General features: G+C 38.8%; 1 protein-coding gene, 1 long non-coding RNA gene and 1 pseudogene across 5 annotated transcripts; 1 reads left to right on the top strand and 2 right to left on the bottom strand.

Annotated features, from left to right (window-relative positions):
* Positions 1 to 1,487: 1,487 nt before the first annotated feature.
* Positions 1,488 to 19,795, bottom strand: LOC117162989 (hematopoietic prostaglandin D synthase-like). 2 transcript variants are annotated; one of them, XM_033344964.2, is made up of 3 exons: positions 4,671 to 5,298; positions 3,547 to 3,714; positions 1,621 to 1,739 (listed from the first exon to the last, which is right to left on the bottom strand). In XM_033344964.2, the coding sequence occupies exons 1-3, from the start codon at positions 4,810 to 4,812 to the stop codon at positions 1,702 to 1,704; spliced, it is 348 nt and encodes a 115-aa protein (XP_033200855.2). In that variant the 5' UTR covers positions 4,813 to 5,298; the 3' UTR covers positions 1,621 to 1,701. The 2 variants fall into 2 exon arrangements, with proteins under 2 accessions (XP_076477157.1, XP_033200855.2); XM_076621042.1 differs by lacking the exons at positions 3,547 to 3,714; positions 4,671 to 5,298 and adding an exon at positions 19,619 to 19,795 and having other exon boundaries at positions 1,488 to 1,739.
* On the bottom strand, positions 14,696 to 16,176 carry LOC117165218 (glutathione S-transferase-like; annotated as a pseudogene). Its single transcript, XR_013059083.1, has 3 exons — positions 16,045 to 16,176; positions 15,566 to 15,733; positions 14,696 to 15,308 (listed from the first exon to the last, which is right to left on the bottom strand). The product of XR_013059083.1 is annotated as a glutathione S-transferase-like (transcript).
* Positions 17,775 to 23,125, top strand: LOC117165220 (uncharacterized). Of its 2 annotated transcripts, XR_013059084.1 has the most exons (4): positions 17,775 to 18,601; positions 19,732 to 20,027; positions 20,110 to 20,314; positions 20,410 to 23,125. It is a non-coding gene; the product is annotated as an uncharacterized LOC117165220 (long non-coding RNA). The 2 variants fall into 2 exon arrangements; XR_004465854.2 differs by lacking the exon at positions 20,110 to 20,314 and having other exon boundaries at positions 17,778 to 18,601; positions 20,432 to 23,125.
* Positions 23,126 to 23,263: the final 138 nt, after the last annotated feature.

The following is a 23,263-nucleotide window of genomic DNA, read 5'->3' as shown; positions in this document are numbered from 1 at the left end:
CCGTACAATATAGCCTTATTGTTCTCGTCGTCTATTATTCCATCCACTATGTATTCCACCTTTGCTTCCTCCTCTATGTCCACATGGCTGGCTATTTCGAGCATGCGGTACATGTAAGCCAAACATGCTTCATCACTCTCCTTTTTTGTTTTTTCAAGTTTCTGATGTACTTGCCTACTGTTGACTTTCCTCGAAAATTCTTTCACTAGCCCCCTCTTCAACTCATGCCAAGTCCTGGCATGACACCCGAAGCTCGCAAATATTTTCGCTGATCCCTTCAGCAGCTTCTTGGCGTAGACTGCCTTCTGCCCATCCGACCACATGCACGTATCAGCGACTTCCTCGAACGACTCGAACCATCGTTCGACATTTTCACCTTTGTCGCCACTAAACGACTCTAATGCATCTTCGACGTATCTAAAACTCAGTGTCGAACCAACACATGCCCTTTGACAATATTCATCACGGTCCTGATACACCCTTCGCGTATCTCTTTTGTATCCTCTTGCGTTTTTCTTGTCATCTTCATCCTCACTTTCGTCGTCGCTTTCTTCTTCCGACGATATGTCGTTACCATCCATGGCCGCTTGTAGCCGTGCGCGTAATTCTACTTTTCTTCCCGTCGTTTTTAAACCCAAACTAGCGAGGCGCTCCTTCAACTCCTTCGTATTCATTTTCTCAACATCTTCATCTTCGTTACAATCACGCTCAGCTCTCTGTACGTTTCCTAAATCTCGTTGACCGGTTAGCTCTTCACCGCCCGTCGATCCCTTAGGATACGATTGTCCAGCCCTACACGCCCGATTCAGCCTTGCAATCAGCACTGACCTCGCACCCGATATAGGGAGGTTCATTCGCGCGAGCTTACTCCTCAGCTCCTCCAGCGTCGAACCCTCTTCACCCGACAATCGTTCGTCCCCAACGTTTGCCATTTTTCAGACTACACAAACTTAAACAGTCAACGATATCGTCTTTTACCGCACCGCGTACCGGTAAATTCACAACTAGCTCGAATAGCTCTGTTAAACCGTTTCGTTTTCTGTCTTGTCCAATCCCGGACGAGCCCCCAAAAATATGTAATATCGTGATATAATGTATTTACAAGGAGTGGACAATAGAGATGTTAATCAGACAGAAAAAGACGATTGTTGTTCAACCTGAACTATTCACGCCAAACGTACAGAAAACAGCGCAACTAAATAACTAGATAGCGACTCGACTTTTACCAAAACGCAATCAACACTCTCTCGGCAACGCCACTCGCAAACTCTGTCTCCGCTCAACTCGCACTCGGCTCCTCCACTCACACTCTGGCCGTTGTCGCATTCTATTGCCTTTTTCCTAGGCCCACCGCACACGTGTTCTGCAGACGCTCGTAGCCAGGGTCACGTAGGTCTTTTCCACGAAACTATGCATTTGAAAAGACCGATGACACATTGATGGGCCCGACGGCGCCTCGGCTCTCCCTACATTGTTCATAGTTCGCCCCATATTTCTTAGGCCTTTCGTCCACGATACTACATATATGTAGTGGTGTACTGGTCATCTTCTTTCCACACGTTTTTAGCTTTTTAGCTGTTTGTGTATGGGCGCCTAATCAGCCAATCAGAAATAGCCGGTATTCTATGAATCCTTCTCTTCAATGCTCGAAGAGCTGGATATTTATCCAAAGCTGATGCCCCAAACACATACTCGAAATTTTCAAGGGCCGCTGCAAACACGAAGTCCGCCCATGTCGTCTGAAAAAAGGTTTGTATACATTTATTTTGTACCTCCTCTATTAAACAATTTTTTTAATTTACCTTGAAAAATGTGAAAAATCGAACTCTTAACTAAAGATCACTAGCTTTTTAGGAAGAATTTGGATTTTTATTTTATTGTCAGAATTTGTTTCTTCGACCAATCGCGGGGAGACGTAATCGCAAGGAGAGACGTCAACGGGGGTCGTAAATCCCCGTTACGATTATAACAATCGACACCACGAATTGATCGATCCCCTGATTTCCGTTGAGATAATAGGGGTGATTGAGGTTGTATAACCCTGTGATTCACAGAATTATAAATTATATGTTTCCAGCACTTAGATTACACTGACAGAGAGAGATAAGTAATTAACAACTTGTCGCACGAAGCTAAGATAGATATGTGCGTTAGAGCAGGGCTCTTATAATTAGATTTAGTGTATTAGTGGACGTAGCACTATGAGATTTAGGAGAGGAAATGTATGCTCGACAATACCGAGACCGACTCTCGCGTTATGCTTAGACTGCCCCGTTGGGCATTAGCGTATACTTAGTAGTTGACTTTTCCAACGATGTAGAAGAAGTGAAGTTGAGTGACGATGCTGTGTCGGAGGAAAGCTAAGGATGGGTGTGTCTAGCGCACGGGACCATCGGATTTGTTGGAGCCGATGTTAGTTAAGAGAGTGAGGGAAACAGGTTTCGCTGTTAATTGGTTAACCGAAGGGTCTTAACCACCCTCGAGAGAAAGTGGTTAGTGGGAGGAAGGTTGCAGCGCACGTGAGAAAACTAACTTTCCCTTGTCCCGCCGTGGTAGACAATAGTCTTTAGAAATGCTTCGGACACAGATGTTTCTTTGTTTTGAAGGACCTTAGCAGGCAAGTGACTCGGGTTTATGACGGGTGCTTAAGGATATTGAGGGTACGCCGTACGGAAAAGCGGACATCTGGTGTCCGTCTGGCCCGCGGTGTGTGACCTGGGCCAGGCAGAGAGGCCCGGCGTAACAGAATTTAATGGATAATTTTAGAAACTTCAACCTTTGGAGGTATTTGCTAATTAAAAATGACAAAACTGGTATTATGTAAAAAAGAGTAATGTGTATCCTGAATCAATGTCGAATGGAAATTAGACAGTTCTATAAAAATAATCCTTCTCACGATTCCAAAACTTCATAGCTTAATTAAATACAATTCTTCGGCGATATAATTACAAATACATTTACAGGAATTGTGTAATATGATAAATATCTCGTTAAAGAAATTGAAATCGTAAATTCCGCGGATAACCAGCGTTTATCATATAGAGACAGGGATTTGCAAAGAATAAAAGTTGTAGAACGTTGAAAGGCGTTGAGAGAAACGTGATGTTATCCCGTTACTCGTTAACGCAACGCAGTTAAAAAAAATCCCGTAGGAAGATTACGATAATAGATAACCTGAGTCGAGTGTTTGTCGGGGGATCTAAAAGATTCTTTCGAGTTGAGCGTCTGAGATTGCAGAGAAGAAAATTTGGAAGCCATCGAATTCGTGATGTCGATAGAAATCTTCAGTTGGAATCGTTGTATCATAACGTAGTCTGCTTATTGTCGATAAGACTTTACTAAACTAAAGGTGACTACTAAAAGTTTCTATCCTCTAAATTCTATCTACGATTCTATAATCTAAAAACTGACTTTTGCAAACAAACTGTAACATTCGCTTAACGGAAAGACATACGTATCTTGTTTGTACTCGTCTTTTCACAATGAATTCTTGAACGTCTGTCTCTGTGGTGAGACAAATGCAAAGTCATCTCATCAGTTACTCACCTTGCTTCAAATCTCCAAGAGTCTCGACGAGCTCGTCGCATATCAACGCATCCCTTTCGTTCCTTCCCATTAGATCGTACATCCTCGCCAAGTATCGCGCCACATCGTCAGCCTCCGCTACCGGTTTCCCGTCTACCTCCAGCACAGGCAGCTTTTTATAAGGCATTGCTAAGAACAAACATGGCTCATATGAACATTGTGTAGAGGGAAACGATCGATAGGAAATCACAACACAGCTTCCGAGGCCGTTGCGTTCTTGTGAATAGATGAATCGAAATCATTTCGGTTTTAATCAACATGGCCTAGTAAAGAAATACAGAAATGTCTTCTTTCTCCTTTTTTTCTTTTCTTACGATTACGATGGACAGGGTATCGCGTGTTTTTGACTGTTGGGAAGAACCTAAAGTTTTTAAAATCAAGGATAAAAGATAATACCAGACACGGAAAAAATATTAGAAAATGTACACGGTTCTTGTAATGAAAATTGAAATGCAAGGAATATAAATCGAATGTCTCTTGCGAACGTAATTTTGTGTTTTACACCGACAGGATTGATTTACAGACTTACGTTGATTTTTTGTTTCTCTATCTGCAAGCGACATATAAGATTATATCGAAGTCTATGCTGCGTAAAACTTTTATTATACTATTTACGATAGAAATGTCGCAACGGAAGATCGAATTTTATGTCTGCTTTGTTCTTTCGACTTTTTAGCTATGTTCTTGTTCATTTCCGAACTGATTTCAATTTTTTATCCTTTTTTCCGACAAGTCCTAAAAAGTTTTTAAATTAACGAGAAACGTAGAAGTATTTTTGTATTCCTATTTTAAGTCACCTATTTACGGTTTTCTCAAAATATTCGAAATGCTTCGATTCATTGTAAACAATAAAGATTGCAACACAAAAATTCGAGAATCGTAAGTGAATTAAGTTGGTATTCGATAAACACGATATTACGGAAGCAAAACTTAATGAAAAGTTCGACTTTATTCCGTATGAAATTTTACTTTAAGTAAGTTTAGCCTGCACGTGAAACGAAAGTTTTATATACAGAAAAGTTTGAGTAAATGGTAGATATCTGAGAGTTGAACGATGAAAGTAAAAATCGATGCTTCACGCTTACAATCCTTGTATTGAGGCCACAGTTCTTCAGGGATCCTCTCCTCGGTATATTCGATGCCAGTATATGCAAATATATACCGTATATGTTCCGCACTACCACGGGCATTGAAGGAGATTAGTTTGTAGGTATGTTGGTCGCTCATTTTTCTTGCTCTGTCAACTTATCGAGAAAAATGTTACAATTAACTCGTGTAATTAACAGACTGTGTGCGTGTTTGTGTGTAGAGAGAACAATTTATTTATAGATGGAATAATTCGTATAATACGCAAAATAAATCATTTAGAAGGCTGGAATATGTGTTTTTGAAACAATTAATTATGTCGAAAAATATTCCAAACGAGATATAATTATGAAAAAAATAATAATTAAATGTATGTAAATGTATGTAATAATAGTTAAATGTATGTAAATGTAATAATTAAATGTAATTAGTTGTGAAAAAAATAATAATGAAAAATAAATAAATGTAAAAAAAGAATTAAATGTAATTAGTTTCTTTTTACGCACGCGATATTATTGGCGATATATGAAGGTCAACTTTATTTTTTTAAATAGATATATTTATACATATATTTATAGATATAAATACATATATTATATAGATATAATAGTATATATAATATATATGTCGGAGCGGACATTAGAATTAGGGTTAGGGGCGTGAAACGAATCTTCGTTTGAGTTACACGTTGTCGTTGTGCAATAGAGAAGACATCGGCTAGTGCAAATACGATTATTATAGAGCCGGACAAGTAACCGTGGTAGTTAGGCACTCGAGAAACTAATGACAATGATCCTAGGTTCAATAACGAATCCGCGGTCAACGGGATGATAGATGAACGTACTCACAAAATCTAAGTCGGATGCGTGATATTCACTGGTCGTAAAGGGTTACTCCTTTCATCATTGAGATCGCGAACGAGAATGCCTTTCCTGTCCCGATGATGCCACAGAGGAAAACTATAATGGGGTGTGTCTAAGGACACGAGATCATCGGATTCGTCGAGAAAAGCCTTCGTTCAGAAAGTAAGGGAAATTGGCGTTGCTGCTAATTGGTCAATCTCCATATCGGTGTTTAGAAAAGGATGTTAGCCGCCCTCGAGGGAAAGTTGCTAGTGGGAGACGCCACTAGTTGAAAAATATGTCTCCCCTATCTTCCCGTAGTTGGGACAAAGACTGTTTGTCTGTTTGAAGGACTTTAGTTAACTAAACCTTAAGATTTATAACGGGCTCTCGGGCTAGCCGAACATGTCCTGCGGAGACGCATCGACATCTGGCAATCATCTTACTCGAAGAATAGGGTCTGCACGTGGCGAGCCACGGGACAGAAACCGTTGGAATGTTTATTGTCTCGTGTCGCCCCGAATATTTCTTTTAAGGAGAGCTATAGAATTACTCCATACCTTGTTAGGCAAAACGTTCATCCCGTGACCGCGGCTACGTTCGGCGACTGACTGTCGCCTCGAGCCCAAGCTCATTATCACGACTCTCGAACAATTACAATCGGGTTGAATAACTACAGTTGTTCAATTACAGCTATAGTAGACTCTAGGTTACAATGTTGCGGGATTATCCAAAATTCCAAAGGCTCCGCTGTTCTTTCATCTCCGACATATATAATAATATATATGTCGAGTCTGAATCTCCGAGTCCGAGCTCGAGGCGCCCTCCCGGGGAGGGCTCGCGGGAGGTAGCGGTTCTGCGTTGAAGTTCTCCATCGTCCGGTCGCGCGTGGGCTACCTTTATTGTCGATAGTTACACTAGTGACGAGGGCCTCAGGCTTGATAACGAATCCGTGACCAACGGGAGGACAGGTTTCCTTGCTCTAACTCACACGTGCACCACTCCCTGCTCGTAAGGCACTCGACTTCCTTCACCGATCAGCTCTCTAGCAAGACTGCTCGTCATCCCAACGACGCCACCGAAACAAGACTCCGGTCGAGTGTCTCAGTACACACGATCCTCCGATCGACGTACGATTGCTATCGGTTTGGATACTTGCGACTGTTTCGTTATGGCTATATTAGGCTCTAGGTTGCAAGGTTAGGGTGTTGTCCTGAAGTTCCAGAGGGGCCCCGGCGTCCTTTCGTCTCCGACTCGGCCATCCTGACACTTACACATCCTCGTGTGTGGCCTGCTGGCTTAGTCTACCCGTCGGGGCTTCCACCACGCAGGCATCGACCCGGCGCTCGTCCTCGGGGCAATGTTTTTCTTCTCGCCGCGATGGACAGCGAGACGCGATGTGTCCCGGCATGTGGCAGTGAAAGCACAACGCTTTTGGTGGTGCAGCCGGTCGGCTTTCCTCCGGGCGTCGGGGGTCCTTCTTCGGTTCCCACTTCGCCCTCTTGCGGCATTCGAATGTCGGATGTCCGTAAATACCGCAGTGGCCACACCTGGTGCAGGGGGCGGGTGACCTGCCTCGTTTGTTTCCGGAGCTCGCTAATAACCTCCACGGCGGGGGCGTTGGTCACTCCGTGTATAGGAAGGGCTTCATTTCTCTTTGGAATTGTTTCACCGACGTGATGTCACTCGTGAGCGCTAGTCGTTTAAAACGTTCATCGCGCGAGCCCAGCAGATGGAGGGCGGTGGCGGCGAGTACCTCTTCCCTGGTTGAATTTCGCCACTTCGACCCCAGGAGGGTGATGATACGATTTCCGTACGCTCCTGGTGTTTCGCCGTCCCGCGGTAGTTCCTCGGCTACCTTGATTAGCGACGCGGCTGCTACTTCTTGGCCACCGAAGTGCGCGGCGAATTGTTCCTTAAAATCTGGCCAGGTGAGCTCGTCGCCGTTCATTATCTGCGTAAGCCAATACGCTGCCGGACCCTCTAGGGCACGGTTTAGGGCAGAATACAGTGCGCTGTTTTTCAGGGGGTGGTCCCTCATGAGCAGGCCGACGGCTGTGCACCAGGCGGCTGGATCTGCGTCCGCGGCTTCGGGGTTGAATCGCGGTAGCGATACCCAGGTTGCCCGGTGTCCTTTCTTCTTCTTCTTCTTCTTCTTCCTCTTCTTCTTCCCTAGCGACCGCTTTAGTGCGCGCACGATACTCTTACGATCCCGTGCCGACAACGTGTGTTCGGATGCCACTTCGGATGTCGAGTCTGAATCCGAATCCGAGCTCGAGTCACATTCCGAGTCCGAGCTCGAGGCGCCCTCCCGGGCAGGGCTCGCGGGAGATTGCGATTCCGTGTTGGAGTTCTCCATCGTCCGGTTGCGGGTGGGGTACCTTTATTGTCGATAGTGACACTAGTGACGAGGGCCTCAGGCTTGATAACGAATCCGCGGCCAACGGGAGGACTATCATATAAAAAGCAACAGGATACACGAAATAATATAATTCTGACTAGGACAACATAAACGCAAGAAGTGTTGATATTGAAAAAAATATTTAATTTTGTATATAAATATTTTCATATTTAAAAAAGTTTCCGGAAGCAGGAAGATTTACGAACAAATAATATCATAAACCGAATGTTTCATGATCCTTTTCTAATTAGAGTGTGTGACAGCATGTGAGAACGTTTCTTAAAAATATGACTTATTGCAATTACTTAATCGCAATTATAAACGATTAAGACCTTCTCACAACGAGGCAATCTATCCAAAGTATAAAACTCGTTATACTTGATGAGAAAACAAATCTCTACTTAGGTTTCATTTCGTTTCATCGCGTTCATAAAAAGTGAATTTGTATGAACACATCGTGCAATTTAGTAATTAGGACCGTTGATCTCGCTGCAACATAGATGGATAGAAAAAAGCCATTTAAAATGATACAACGTCGGGAAGACAATTATGAAAATTATAAATGGAACACAAGATAAAATTGTTTAAGATTAATTCTTCTTTTTTTTTTTTTTTAATCGCGAGTGTTTGCAAACGAAGTTTAAATCTGTTTACAATGATAGCAATGAGAGGAGGATGTCTATGAAAGTTATAAATGCGATATTGAATAACATTTCTGCGAGTGGGTTTGTTTTTCGTTACAAATGTTTTTTAAACGAATCTGCAATCTGTTGGAAACAACGGAACAGTAACGGACGACTGATAGGGAAATAAAAAAGATCGCGTTTTATTTGAACAGACAAATCTTTGAAATCTATTCGAAAGTCTATTTGAAATGGTACGAGCTCGAAAAGAACGGTGAATACTATAGAAGAAGGATTAATTAAAATTCTTATTAATCTGTACGCTTTGTATATTAAATACCTTGATCGATGCCAAGATAACAAATTATTATACAAAACAGTGAAGTATCCACGTCTGACATTAATATTGAGTATTACCATTACTGTAATTTAATTTTTAACCGATCCTGAAAATTCCTTAGAACGTAAAAAGTATAAAATGTTACTGTGCATTTCAAGATTAAATGCACTGTAATTTAGAAACAGTTATGAAGCGGAAACAAATAATTTATTCAGAATAAGAATTCTACGTAATCATGTTAAAAAAAAAAACGTACTTATAACGCGTTTAAACTCCAAATATGTAAAGACAATAAGGGAAAAAAATTAAACGAAGAATCGTATTTTTTGTAAATTCACACAAGATTTTATCCAAAAAAAAATTAAGATTTTTTGAAGAACGTACAAGACGGAACACTAACAATAAAAAAGGGATGTTAAATACAAAAAATAGATTGAAATTTAGATTATGAAATATAAAAAAATTATTTTCGATAGCTTACGTCAGTATGTTGGAGTGTAAACTATAAAATATTCAAAAACTGATACCATTTAGACATAATTTAGAAAATCAATAAATTGCGGAAACCGATAGTTAAAACTCGATACGATCGATACTCCAAAACTCTAATCCTAATAATTACTCAGCAATAATAACCGATAATTCATGTTGATTAATGTTTGAACTCCGTTTTTTTTCTGTATGTGTATACAAATTTTGTACAGTTTGATAAAGCGAAATTAAATTATCATCTTTTTGTACTACTTCAAACATTGAGATTTGTCATCTTCAAGGTCGATCACACATAGTTTCAGATTGCGGAGTTGCAAGGGTAATTAATTTTGCAATCGGTTTTCCTTTGATATAGATGTGAATACAAATAGCCATTGATTGACAATATACCGAAGCAATTCTAGTTTAATTTGAAGTCAGTTCGCTGTGGAGTGCCGAAGCGTGCAGACGTGTCTCTAGTGCCCAGCGTAGTCCGAAAACAACACGTGTCGTCCAACCGTCGAAAGTGAACACAGCTAAGTGTCCCTTACCCTTTAGGGAGAAGAAAATCCCACGCACCTAACCCCAACCCGAATACTAGCCTCACAGCCTCACGACTAGTTGTTCATTCCGAATTAACTAGCTCGATGATGGCCCAACAACCGCGACCAGGCTCTCCGGAGCAGACTCGCAGCTACCCCGTGCTACCCCCCCCCCCGTGGCAGAAGTGTAGCAGAACTCTCCGCACTAACGACGCTAATACTACAAAGAAAAGGAAAATAGAAACAGCAACGCAAATAAACACACACAACAGATTCGCCGTATTGGAATCCTCAAACGACGCCATGGAAATCGTAGAACCGCCACCAAACCAACACTCACAGAGAATCCCCCCTCCCCCACCAATATTTGTGGACGACGTCATTGACATACAATGACCAGGTCCCTAGAGAGAGATATCAGCAAGGAGGAATATAACCTTAAGATAAGCAACAATAGAGTAAAAATACTGCCGACGAACCCAGAAGCTTACAGAAAACTCACCAAGACACTCAGGACCCTGAACGCCAACTTCCACACCTACCAACTCAAACAGGAAAGGCCTTTCCGGGTGGTCCTACGAAACATACACCACTCAGCAGACATAGACGAACTCAAATACGAACTCTCAAAACTCGGCCACGAAGTCATCAACGTAAGTAATATAAGGCATAGAGTCTCGAAAGACCCGTTATCCTTATTCTTCCTAGACATTAAACAAAAGCCGAACAATAAGGAAATCTACAACATCAGTCGCCTAATGAACGCGATAGTAAAGATCGAACCACCGCTCGTGAAAAAAGAAATAGTGCAAAAGGTGCCAAAGGTACAGTCATACGCAGAAATACTGCAACCATACTTTCCGCTGCGTTAAATGCGCAGGCACTCACTCCACTGACCAGTGCGCCAAATCACCGGAAACTCCAGCGGAATGCATCCACTGCCAAGGGGACCACCCTGCCAACTACAAAGGCTGCCCAGCATATAAAACACTATACACGAACAGGTACCCTAAGCTCAGAGCAAAAGAGGTATCCAACCAAACACCCAGCCCGCCGAAATTCACGACTACCCCAACCCCCTCAACCAACCAAACACCCAGTCCTACCAAATTCATCTCCACCTCAACCTCCTATGCCCAAGCAGTACAAGGCATCCAAAATAACCCGAACAGCCAAAGGAACCTTCCCCAAAACAGTGTCCCCAACCCACCTAACACAGACAACTCCTCAAGACTTGAAAAGCTAATAGATAAACAATCAGAGCAAATAAATCACTTGCTATCGCTACTAACACTCATCGTGGAAAAATTAGCACGCCCCGACTCAAAATAAAACCAAGGCGCATAGCACTGTGGAACGCCAACGGTCTAGCGCAACACAAACTTGAACTAAAACTCTTCTTAAAACACCAGCAAATCGACGTAATGCTCGTATCGGAAACCCACTTCACCGACAAGAGCTACCTGAAAATAAATGGTTACAAATTCTACCATACCCAACACCCCAGCGGAGAGGCCCACGGTGGCACCGGAATAATAATCAAAGCAAGTATTAAGCACTACGAACTTCCATCATTCCAGAAAGACTACCTACAAGCAACAAACGTAGCAATAGAAGACTGTCATGGCTCAATCACCACCTCAGCAGTATACTGCCCTCCCAGACACTCCACCGCCAAAGAAGACTTTGATAACTTCCTGGACTTCTGGGCAATAGATTCATAGTTGGAGGAGACTATAACGCCAAGCACATCCAATGGGGCAGCAGACTGGTTACAGCAAGAGGCAAAAACCTCTTAAACAGCATAATAAACAACAACCTCAACTACCTCACCACATACGAACCCACATACTGGCCCACTGACACCAACAAAATACCCGACCTTCTCGACTTCTTCATAACTAAAAGTATCCCATCAAGACACGTCCAGATCAACTCCTCGGCTGATCTCTCCTCTGATCATTCTCCCGTGATAGCAACAGTCAGTTCAACAATCATCGAGAATACACCTAATGGCTCCATTCACAACCAACACACCAACTGGCAGCTCTTCAGAGAAGTCTTTACACACTCAACCTCAGCCTTCACTCCACTAAAAACAAAGGAAGAAATCGAAGCAGCCACGGAATACTTAAACACAAGCATAATAAACGCAATCCGCCTCTCCACACCGACAAAGCCATCTAACAGCAAACAAGGATATCCCCAATACATACTAAAAAAAATAGCAGAAAAACGTAGACTAAGAAGAGTATGGCAGACCCATAGAACACCGGAGGACAAACGCAAACTTAACAACGCAACTAGGAAGCTATTCAGAACCTTAAAAATCTATAAAAACGACTGCTTCCATAAATACCTCGCCAGCTTATCCCCCACAGCCGACGCCAACTACTCACTATGGAAGGCCTCCAGGAAACTCGCACGCCCCCCACAAATAATCCCACCTATCCGCCGTCCGCAAGGTGGATGGGCGCGAAGCCCTACAGAAAAAGCCGACCTGTTTGCTAAACACTTGTCAAAAGTATTCAAACCCCATTCCCCCAAAGCCGCCGCGGACGTTACCGAATACCTGCACACCCCCTTCCAAATGTCCCCTCCTATCGAACCCTTCTCCTCTGCAGAGACTATAGAAACAATCAGTCGCCTAAACCCCAAGAAAGCAGCAGGACACGACCTAATAAGCAATAAAGCAATCAAGGAACTTCCCACAAAAGGGATAGCACTCATCACATCGATTTTTAATGCTATCCTTCGCCTGGAACACTATCCTAAGGCCTGGAAAATCTCATTGATTACCCTCATCCCTAAACCCGGTAAACCGATATACGAAACCTGCTCCTATCGCCCAATCAGTCTTTTACCTACCCTGTCCAAACTATTCGAGAAGATGCTCACGAACCGACTCCTTCCAATCCTAGAGAACTTGAAAACACTCCCAGATCACCAATTCGGCTTCCGAAAACATCATTCTACAGTAGAGCAAATCCACCGCTTAACTCATACGATCAGCCAAACACTCGAAAAGAAAAAATATTGCTCAGCGGTTTTCCTAGACATCCAACAGGCAATCGACAAAGTATGGCATGAAAGGCTACTATACAAGATTAAAAAGATCCTACCTCACCCCTACTACTCCATCCTAAAATCTTACCTAACCAATAGACAATTCATGGTTAAATGCCTAGACGCCACTTCCGCAACATTCCCAATAGAAGCCGGCATACCCCAAGGTAGTGTCCTCGGACCCCTACTGTACTCCATCTACACTGCCGACCTACCCATATCAAACGATATAACAATAGCGACATTTGCAGACGACACAGCGCTATTAGCTACCCACGCAGACCCGGTAATAGCCTCATCCACTCTCCAGCGAAGTCTCGACTCCATGGAAAAGTGGTTTCACAAATGGGGCTTTAAAGTCAACGAAAAGAAATCCTCACATGTAACCTTCACGCTCCGAAAACAAACCTGCCCCCAGGTCACCATCAACAATGCAACAATCCCTAGCAGGGACACAGTCCGATACCTGGGCATGACCCTGGACAGGAGACTAACGTGGAAGACACACATCTCAGATAAAACGAAGCAACTAAAGGACAAACTAAAAAAACTATTGGCTCACAGGCCGACGCTCCAAACTAAACATACAGAATAAAATTACCCTCTACAAGACCGTAATAAAACCTGTCTGGACCTACGGAATCCAACTATGGGGAACAGCAAGTAACTCCAACATTGAAATACTCCAATGCTTTCAATCGAAAACGCTAAGATCCCTAATTGACGCACCTTGGTATGTAACCAATGAAACAATACACCGCGACCTCAAGATACCCACCGTCAAAGAAGAAATAGCAAAATATAGCGACAGATATAGCAAAAGAATCAACAAACATCGAAACCCCCTAATCACTGGACTACTCGATACGACGGACCAGATTCGCAGGCTGAAGAGGCACTACCCGCTAGACCTAAACGTTAGATTCATTTAATTATCCAAATTAAGCATTTGCACTTACTTATAATACTTATAAATTATACCTATCTATAATAAGTATTAACTTATTGTAAATAAACAGCCATGTCACTGCGCCACGCCAGAAAAATTACTGAAAATTCTCAACGCGAGAATTGATTGTAATTTCAACAAATAAATAAAAAAAAAAAAAAAAATTTGAAGTCATCGATCCTTTGATATTTTTGGAAGAATAGTTAAAGTACAGAGAAAACAAGAAAAAATGGCGTTAACTAAAAGATAGCTCCAATGTATCTCATAAATATTATCTATATATCATTTGTAAGATGTAAGTGACCAAGATATCGAATTATACAAAAATTGTATGTAATGATTAATACTTGAACGTTACTTACATTTATGTACATGAAAATTTGATCTTTTATTAACTAAGTTATTGATCGACAAAATGACTTCCTACATAATTCTCCGCTTGAACTGAAATGCATATTTTTTTTACGCAAGCCTTATGTGTAGCTAGCAACGAGCAAACAGATTAATTACTTTACACACGGTCGTATCTTGTTTGCTGTAGGCGAGTTCTCTCGTGTTATCAACGAAGTACTCAACTTTAAAGCGATAACAGAAGAACATTATTGTATCGATAAAAATCATGCTTTTTCCAAAGAAATATGTAACTCGTATTTTTTTTAAAGCAACCCTCATAACGTATTGAATAAAATAATCATACATTTTTTTTTGTTCAACATTTGTAAAATACGATATTATCAAGATCACCAAGGAGGTAATCTTCAATTCTTAATGAATATAATAAAAAACATAATTAATGATTGTTTGATGGTTTTATTATTATCTCTATAATACAAAAGCACAACATCGTGTCAACAGTTTATATAGTTCGTATGCTTCTGTAGGAATACACAAATAATAGTTCTCTATCACAACGTAATCTAAAGGGAAAACCCTAACTAAATGACAAAAATATCGGTAATAACTGGAACTAATGAATATTAAAAGCAATCAGTATATTCCATACAAACTTCCATCAACACGATTCGTTCTTCATTCTCTCAACACACTAAGACCGCAATCTTTAAACGCTTATAAAACCATAAGCAATCGTGAAGTTTAGAATTCGCTAACTGGGCGTCTCTCAATCCAGTTTTTGATCTTGGGCAGAAGGAGGACCTTTTTCTCCAGCAGCTTCAGATTCTCGTAATTCTCGATCAGATCAGACTTGTACATAAAGTTCAAATAATCGAGCAGAGCAACGAATGTTAAATCAGCCCAAGAGAGAGTACCATCGTAGAAGTAGCCGTCATTTTCCTTCACTTGTTGGTCCAAACGTTCTAAAATGAACGGCAGCGTCTCTTCAGCAGCCTTGCGTTTTGCAGCTTTGACCTTCTCGTCCTCCTCATAGTGGAAGGCGGCAATTTCTGAAAATTTGTTTTCAGTTAAATACTATTCGCTAATGTTATACTAATTTGAATACAATGTTGTGCGAAATTTAAATGATACTGAAGATAGAATTGCAATCCTTTTTAATCCTTTGTCTTGTATTGTTGACATACGTGTATCGTTCGATTAAATCAAATATTAAATCGGATTTCAACTAATAAATACCTGAACAGATATGTACTATCTGTTATCAAGATTCTCATAAGATTTATGCAAAACAGCACTGGATACTCACTATGACGAATATCATGAATAGTATCAACAGTGGCATCAATATGAAGATTTGCCCAGTCAGTCTTTCCAGCTAAGTCATATTGTTTGGCTAAGTAACGGCAAATAGCTGTAGACTGAGCAACCTTCCTTCTATCAGCTACGAGCATAGGAAGCTGGCCATAAGGAGTCACTAAAAACATACAACTAATAGAATCAAAGATTCTATCGAACAAACAGATTATGATGCTTCTTAAATATCTAGCTTCCTGTTATTTGTTTTGGAAAGATATAATTTAATTTATTGATAATTTATCAGCAAACAAAGGGCATTGTCTCCTTAACAATACCTATTGTTCTCCCACATATCTTATAGAGCAATGGAGAGTAAACAATAATCTCTGTTATACTCTGCATAATTGTGTTCTACTTTATTTAGCTACTTTAGTTAAATTAGGAAAGATGAGATTTAAGAAACAGAATTTCTTTAAATTTTAAGCTTACAGGGCTTTATTTCTGGCCAGACGTCCTTTTTGATACGTTCATCTTCAAATGGAATACTAGCATAGCTGAAGAAGAACGGATTGGTTCTGCCAATGCCGTAACTGGGAAGTAAGTCAATTTATAGAGCGGCATCTTCCTGGAAGTATAATATATACAAAGTAAAAACAAAGAATCATTGATGACAAGAATTATATTATTACAAATTATGAAGTATAAGACAATTTAAGTAAAAAGCATCAACTACTAACTACTCGCATAGCTATTTGTATCTTTATATTTTAATATAGCTTAGATATAAAAAGAATATTATTTTTGGATGTAATAATGTATAAACTTGCGCCAAATATTATAACAAAATATTGCACTTTCTATTTAAGTAGGATAGACATATTACCGGCATTTATCTTTTTTCTATAGCAATGAAATTGTTTATAAAAAAGTTTATAAGAAAACTATCAATTAATGCAAACAACGCATTTCAAAATATTAATTACATTCGCACGATTCGTTATCTCTAGTATTAATTTAACCATATGGTTCTATACACCCAAGACCGTCTAACAGTAATTTAGTACCATTACTAGTCGTATGTACAATGTATGTTTGTAAACAACTTTCGTAACTACAAAACATTCAGCATGATTATATATTCTTCCAAACTTAAGAAACATTTTCTAATTGCATACTTAAATTTATCGATCAATTATGAACATATGATAACATTTATTTCTTTCAACTACTAATTTTCAAATCCTCTGCTGTTCCGTTAATTGAACGACGCGCCGACTTTTCGTACAAGTATCTTGTATCTTATCTGTATTATTTAGTTATCAATAAAGAAGAAACATTTTCTAATTGTATACTTAAATTTATCGATCAATTATGAACATGTAATAACATTTATTTCTTTCAACTACTAATTTTTAAATCATCTGCTGTTCGGTTAATTGAAGGATGTCGGCTTTCTGTAGAAGTATTTCATATTTATTATTTAATTATGAATAAGGAAAAACATACAAAATATAGTTTTTAAACGGTTTATTATTTATAAAGAGAAACTTTGACTCGGGATATATATACTATATATATACTATTTACTTACAATTTTTTTTTTAAGACTTCAAAGTCGAAACAAGCACATGAAATCTCCAAGCCGGTTAACAGAAACTTGAATGAGACAAAAATAACCTTTAGATCTCTATATGTTCTTCTTCCCCTCTGTTGCTTCCATGTAACTCTTATCCTATTGGTGGAGCTGTGCTGATATATGAAATTATGACTACATAAAAACATCCGGAAAGACTCATTGAATGATTTTATAGTTTAAGGTTAATAAATTTCCATAAATTAAAGTTGAAAACTTATGAGAACATGTTTTCTGTAACAAAACTTAGTAAAAACAAACTAGTAAGGTTTATAGATTCTTTAATGATTATGTATGTATTCATAAACTAGTTCGATAAACATCGTTCGATAAAACGTCGAACAACACACAACATTGAAGCGCGAAATTTCAAATTCAAGGAAAGATAAATAACAAATATTGCGAACAAATGATATTAAATTTACAATAATCTCATGTAAGAAAAAATAAAAGGGATAAAAGTAGTACAGAAGATAGAAAAATCTATAAAACTGGTGGCTGGGAAATAGAAAATATATAAATTTATGTTATTAGAGTTTAGTACTTCTGTCGATCAATGTGGTACGACCGTTCGCAGAAAGACGCAGTCGCAGTAGCGAGAGGCGTAAATTCTCGCTACGATTCGGTGAATCGGCGCCGCGAAGTAGTCGTTCCCCTGTTTCGGTTAAGATAAGAGGTGGTTAAATGAATATGACACAGTATAGTAAGTTATATTTCACCGTTTATTCCAACAACTTATAACGAAGGCAGTTACGCTGGTGCGTATGTACGAGATGAATAAGTGACTGATCTGTGGGTGTGTCCTACCCGGTGGAAGGATATTGACCGTTCGAAGGATGTAAAATCAGAACTGTCTTGGGAGACGATGCTGTCTCGGAGGAAAGCTAAGGATGGGTGTGTCTAGCGCACGGGACCATCGGATTTGTTGGTGACGATTTTAGTTAGGATTTTAGTTCAAGCTGAGTTGACCGTGATTCAATTCACGAATATCGGAGAGGAAAAGTCGTAATTCACAATATTACACACAATAATACCTTCACATAAAGGAACACAGCTCAGATGAGACTTTTTATAGTTAAACTTAACGTACTCATAGACACGAAATTTTTTTTTTAAATAGAACTGTTACATTTTACGACACGTATAACATCGAACATTTACCAACATAGCGATGCCAGCGTACATATATATATACTGGTGTACTGGTCATCTTTTTTCCACACGTTTTTAACTTTTTAGCTGATTGTGAATGGGCGCCTAATCAGCCAATCAGAAATGGCAGGTATTGTATGAATCCTTTTCTTCAATGCCTGAAGAGCTGGATATTTATCCAAAACCGGTGGCCCAAACATATACTCGAAATTTTCCAGGGTCTCCGCAAATACTAAGTCCGCCCATGTCGTCTGAAAAAAGGTTTGTATACATTTATTTTGTACCTCCTCTATTAAACAATTTTTTTAATTTACCTTGAAAAATGTGAAAAATCGAACTCTTAACTAAAGATCACTAGCTTTTTAGGAAGAATTTGGATTTTTATTTTATTGTCAGAATTTAATGGATAATTTTAGAAACTTCAACCTTTGGAGGTATTTGTTAATTAAAAATGACAAAACTGGTATTATGTAAAAAAGAGTAATGTGTATCCTGAATCAATGTCGAATGGAAATTAGACAGTTCTATAAAAATAAGCCTTCTCACGATTCCACAACTTCATAGCTTAATTAAATACAATTCTTCGGCGATATAATTACAAATACATTTACAGGAATTGTGTAATATGATAAATATCTCGTTAAAGAAATTGAAATCGTTAACTCTAGATTCTAGTATTCTTTCACTTTCATGTTTCCTATGAGCCCTTCAATCGCTAAATATTTTGCAATGAAACACGTATTATTAAACAACATAATCATACTAAATTAATTTAATGTGACTATTTATTATTATTATATAATAACACAGCGATGAAAGAAATAAACTGGTCAAGTAATCTAAGGAACAATAATACGTATCTATGTCAGTGACAGTGAGAAAAATTCAGATGTCTGTACTTAAGTGATTACACTTATAAGTATCATTATATATTATATAAATATGATATTTCGAATGGTATCATTTATCAATCATTAAACAAGAGTGTCATATCCAGAGAAATGATTTTACATATCTTAATCTTTGCTTTGATTACGATAGTAATAATTTCTATCAAACTTGATGAGGAAGATACATGAATAATTATCTAAAAGCTGAAAATCTTGGCAAATTCATTTGTACATAAACTAACAGGAGTGAATTTTAAAGATACACTCTGCTCTCAACAATTAAAGCTGTCTTGTCGCAACAAAGTTTCAATAATTTTTTATGGACAACATGGCCCAGTTTGCACAAAGACTAAAAATTTTAACATTAAATTTGGATAAAAAATCTTACGGTAGAAGGAATGATATATCCTCCATATTCGCCAATAATCTGGTCGAATTTAGTCAGGTACAATGGCATTGTTTCATTCAAAAGTTGATTCATCCTCGCTTCCTTCCTTTCAGGATCCTCCTCCATGCGACAGTAGCAGATAGCTGAAACGTATATGAAACCAACCGTTACGTTCATTTGTGTTTTTCCCCCCAAACGAAGAGAAAATAAGTTGTGAAAGAAGGAGTAGCCTCTCACAGTTCCTACAATTTCTTCATTCTCTTTGCTTTCTTCAATATTGCCTCAACAAGTTCCTGTGGTTCACGATACTTGAAATATATACAATGTTACCAGCGTGGAAATTGTCTTGGAAACTTGGAAAATCTTTCAAGAGGAACAACATTGCTAACTGAGATTCGAGAAAGGAAAGGTAAGTAAATCCTTGCTTCTACTTAGAGCTTTTTTATTTACTTCTGACGAGTAAAGTACTGTTATTAAAATTTGATTAAAAGTACCAAGAATGTCGAGATATAAACAACCATTTGTGGAAAGGTCAGGAGAAGCAGAATTATCGAATAAACGTTATATAACTCTTAGTGATTAAGTAAGAGAAGAGAAACGAGAAAAAAGTCTTTTATCTAGGTCTTAATAAAGTATACTATATTTATCTCCATATCAAGAATAACAACAAGATATAAACAGTCTTCTAGAAATTGAGTAAATATTACATAATTACATCTTGAGCAATATTTTGCGTCTTAGCTTTTGCTTAATCATTATGATAATCTTAAATATCTGTAAATTCTTCACAGACTCTTTGCATCTTCTATACAGGTATCTCATGATCATGTGATAACACACAGGAAGAAAAAATAGAGGAAAAAACAGCGTAAAAAAAAGTTGCGTAGGAGTATCGTCGCACTACATCATTCGACAATTGATGCACGTCATGGCGATCGTCACGGTTTAAAGCAGGCCATCAAAAACACGTTTGTTATCGTACGGAAAAATCTGCGACGTTCCAGCTGTTCAGGTGCATCGAATTGTGAATCATCGGCGGTACAAAACAAGGCGAGGGGCGTAAATAGAGAAAGAAGAGAAGAGAAGGATTCGCATAAATGATAAAATATAATCGTTCGTTCCTCGTCGATGGCGGATGGATGGCTTTAATCGTGGACGATATCGATACGATTATATTTTATACATTTGAAACAAATATAAAAGACGAGCAAAAACCAGAGATACGATCGTTATGATATTATTCAATCGGTAGCCTATTTACCTCGTTTTTTGTTCACCTTCTCTGTCTAGTAATAATTTTTCGATTCGACTGGCGTGACGTTACGTTGGCGGTGTAAAAACACGATTTTAAACACCTGCGGATAGTTGCATGAGTTTCGAGCGATTCCATTCCCTTCGATTTATATTTATGCGATCAACGCGCGGATCGTTAACGCATTATGCAGACAGCAGATGTTACGTAATCACACATATCGTAATTGGAAATCAGTAACGTTATCGCGTACCAGGATCTTCCTGTCTTTGATCATTGAGTAACACTTCGTTGTCCTCGCTCCTTCCGCGGATAACCAGCGTTTATCATATAGAGACAGGGATTTGCAAAGAATAAAAGTTGTAGAACGTTGAAAGGCGTTGAGAGAAACGTGATGTTATCCCGTTATTCGTTAACGCAACGCAGTTAAAAAAAATCCCGTAGGAAGATTACGATAATAGATAACCTGAGTCGAGTGTTTGTCGGGGGATCTAAAAGATTCTTTCGAGTTGAGCGTCTGAGATTGCAGAGAAGAAAATTTGGAAGCCATCGAATTCGTGATGTCGATAGAAATCTTCAGTTGGAATCGTTGTATCATAACGTAGTCTGCTTATTGTCGATAAGACTTTACTAAACTAAAGGTGACTACTAAAAGTTTCTATCCTCTAAATTCTATCTACGATTCTATAATCTAAAAACTGACTTTTGCAAACAAACTGTAACATTCGCTTAACGGAAAGACATACGTATCTTGTTTGTACTCGTCTTTTCACAATGAATTCTTGAACGTCTGTCTCTGTGGTGAGACAAATGCAAAGTCATCTCATCAGTTACTCACCTTGCTCCAAATCTTCAAGAGTATCGACGAGCACGTCGCATATCAACGCATCCCTTTCGTTCCTTCCCATTAGATCGTACTTCCTCGCCAAGTATCGCGCCACAGCGGCAGCCTGCGCTACCGGTTTCCCGTCTACCTCCAGCACAGGCAGCTTTTTATACGGCATTGCTAAGAACGAACATGGCTCATATGAACACTGTGTAGAGGGAAACGATCGATAGGAAATCACAACACAGCTTCCGAGGCCGTTGCGTTCTTATGAATAGATGAATCGAAATCATTTCGGTTTTAATCAACATGGCCTAGTAAAGAAATACAGAAATGTCTTCTTTCTCCTTTTTTTCTTTTCTTACGATTACGATGGACAGGGTATCGCGTGTTTTTGACTGTTGGGAAGAACCTAAAGTTTTTAAAATCAAGGATAAAAGATAATACCAGACACGGAAAAAATATTAGAAAATGTACACGGTTCTTGTAATGAAAATTGAATTGCAAGGAATATAAATCGAATGTCTCTTGCGAATGTAATTTTGTGTTTTACACCGACAGGATTGATTTACAGACTTACGTTGATTTTTTGTTTCTCTATCTGCAAGCGACATATAAGATTATATCGAAGACTATGCTGCGTAAAACTTTTATTATACTATTTACGATAGAAATGTCGCAACGGAAGATCGAATTTTATGTCTGCTTTGTTCTTTCGACTTTTTAGCTATGTTCTTGTTCATTTCCGAACTGATTTCAATTTTTTATCCTTTTTTCCGACAAGTCCTAAAAAGTTTTTAAATTAACGAGAAACGTAGAAGTATTTTTGTATTCCTATTTTAAGTCACCTATTTACGGTTTTCTCAAAATATTCGAAATGCTTCGATTCATTGTAAACAATAAAGATTGCAACACAAAAATTCGAGAATCGTAAGTGAATTAAGTTGGTATTCGATAAACACGATATTACGGAAGCAAAACTTAATGAAAAGTTCGACTTTATTCCGTATGAAATTTTACTTTAAGTAAGTTTAGCCTGCACGTGAAACGAAAGTTTTATATACAGAAAAGTTTGAGTAAATGGTAGATATCTGAGAGTTGAACGATGAAAGTAAAAATCGATTCTTCACGCTTACAATCCTTGTATTGAGGCCAGAGTTGTAGGGGGATCCTCTCGTCGATATACTCGATGCCAATATATGCAAATATGTACCGTATATGTTCGGCACTACCACGGGCATTGAAGTAGATTAGTTTGTAGGTATGTTGGTCGCTCATTTTCCTTGCTCTGTCAACTTATCGAGAAAAATGTTACAATTAACTCGTGTAATTAACAGACTGTGTGCGTGTTTGTGTGTAGAGAGAACAATTTATTTATAGATGGAATAATTCGTATAATACGCAAAATAAATCATTTAGAAGGCTGGAATATGTGTTTTTGAAACAATTAATTATGTCGAAAAATATTTCAAACGAGATATAATTATGAAAAAAATAATAATTAAATGTATGTAAATGTATGTAATAATAGTTAAATGTATGTAAATGTAATAATTAAATGTAATTA

The sequence above is a fragment of the Bombus vancouverensis genome, chromosome 8, assembly GCF_051014615.1.
Source record: "Bombus vancouverensis nearcticus chromosome 8, iyBomVanc1_principal, whole genome shotgun sequence".
NCBI classification, from domain to species: domain Eukaryota; kingdom Metazoa; phylum Arthropoda; class Insecta; order Hymenoptera; family Apidae; genus Bombus; species Bombus vancouverensis.
Note: the sequence above shows the minus strand (reverse complement) of the source record. Positions and strands in the feature narration are given on the sequence as shown.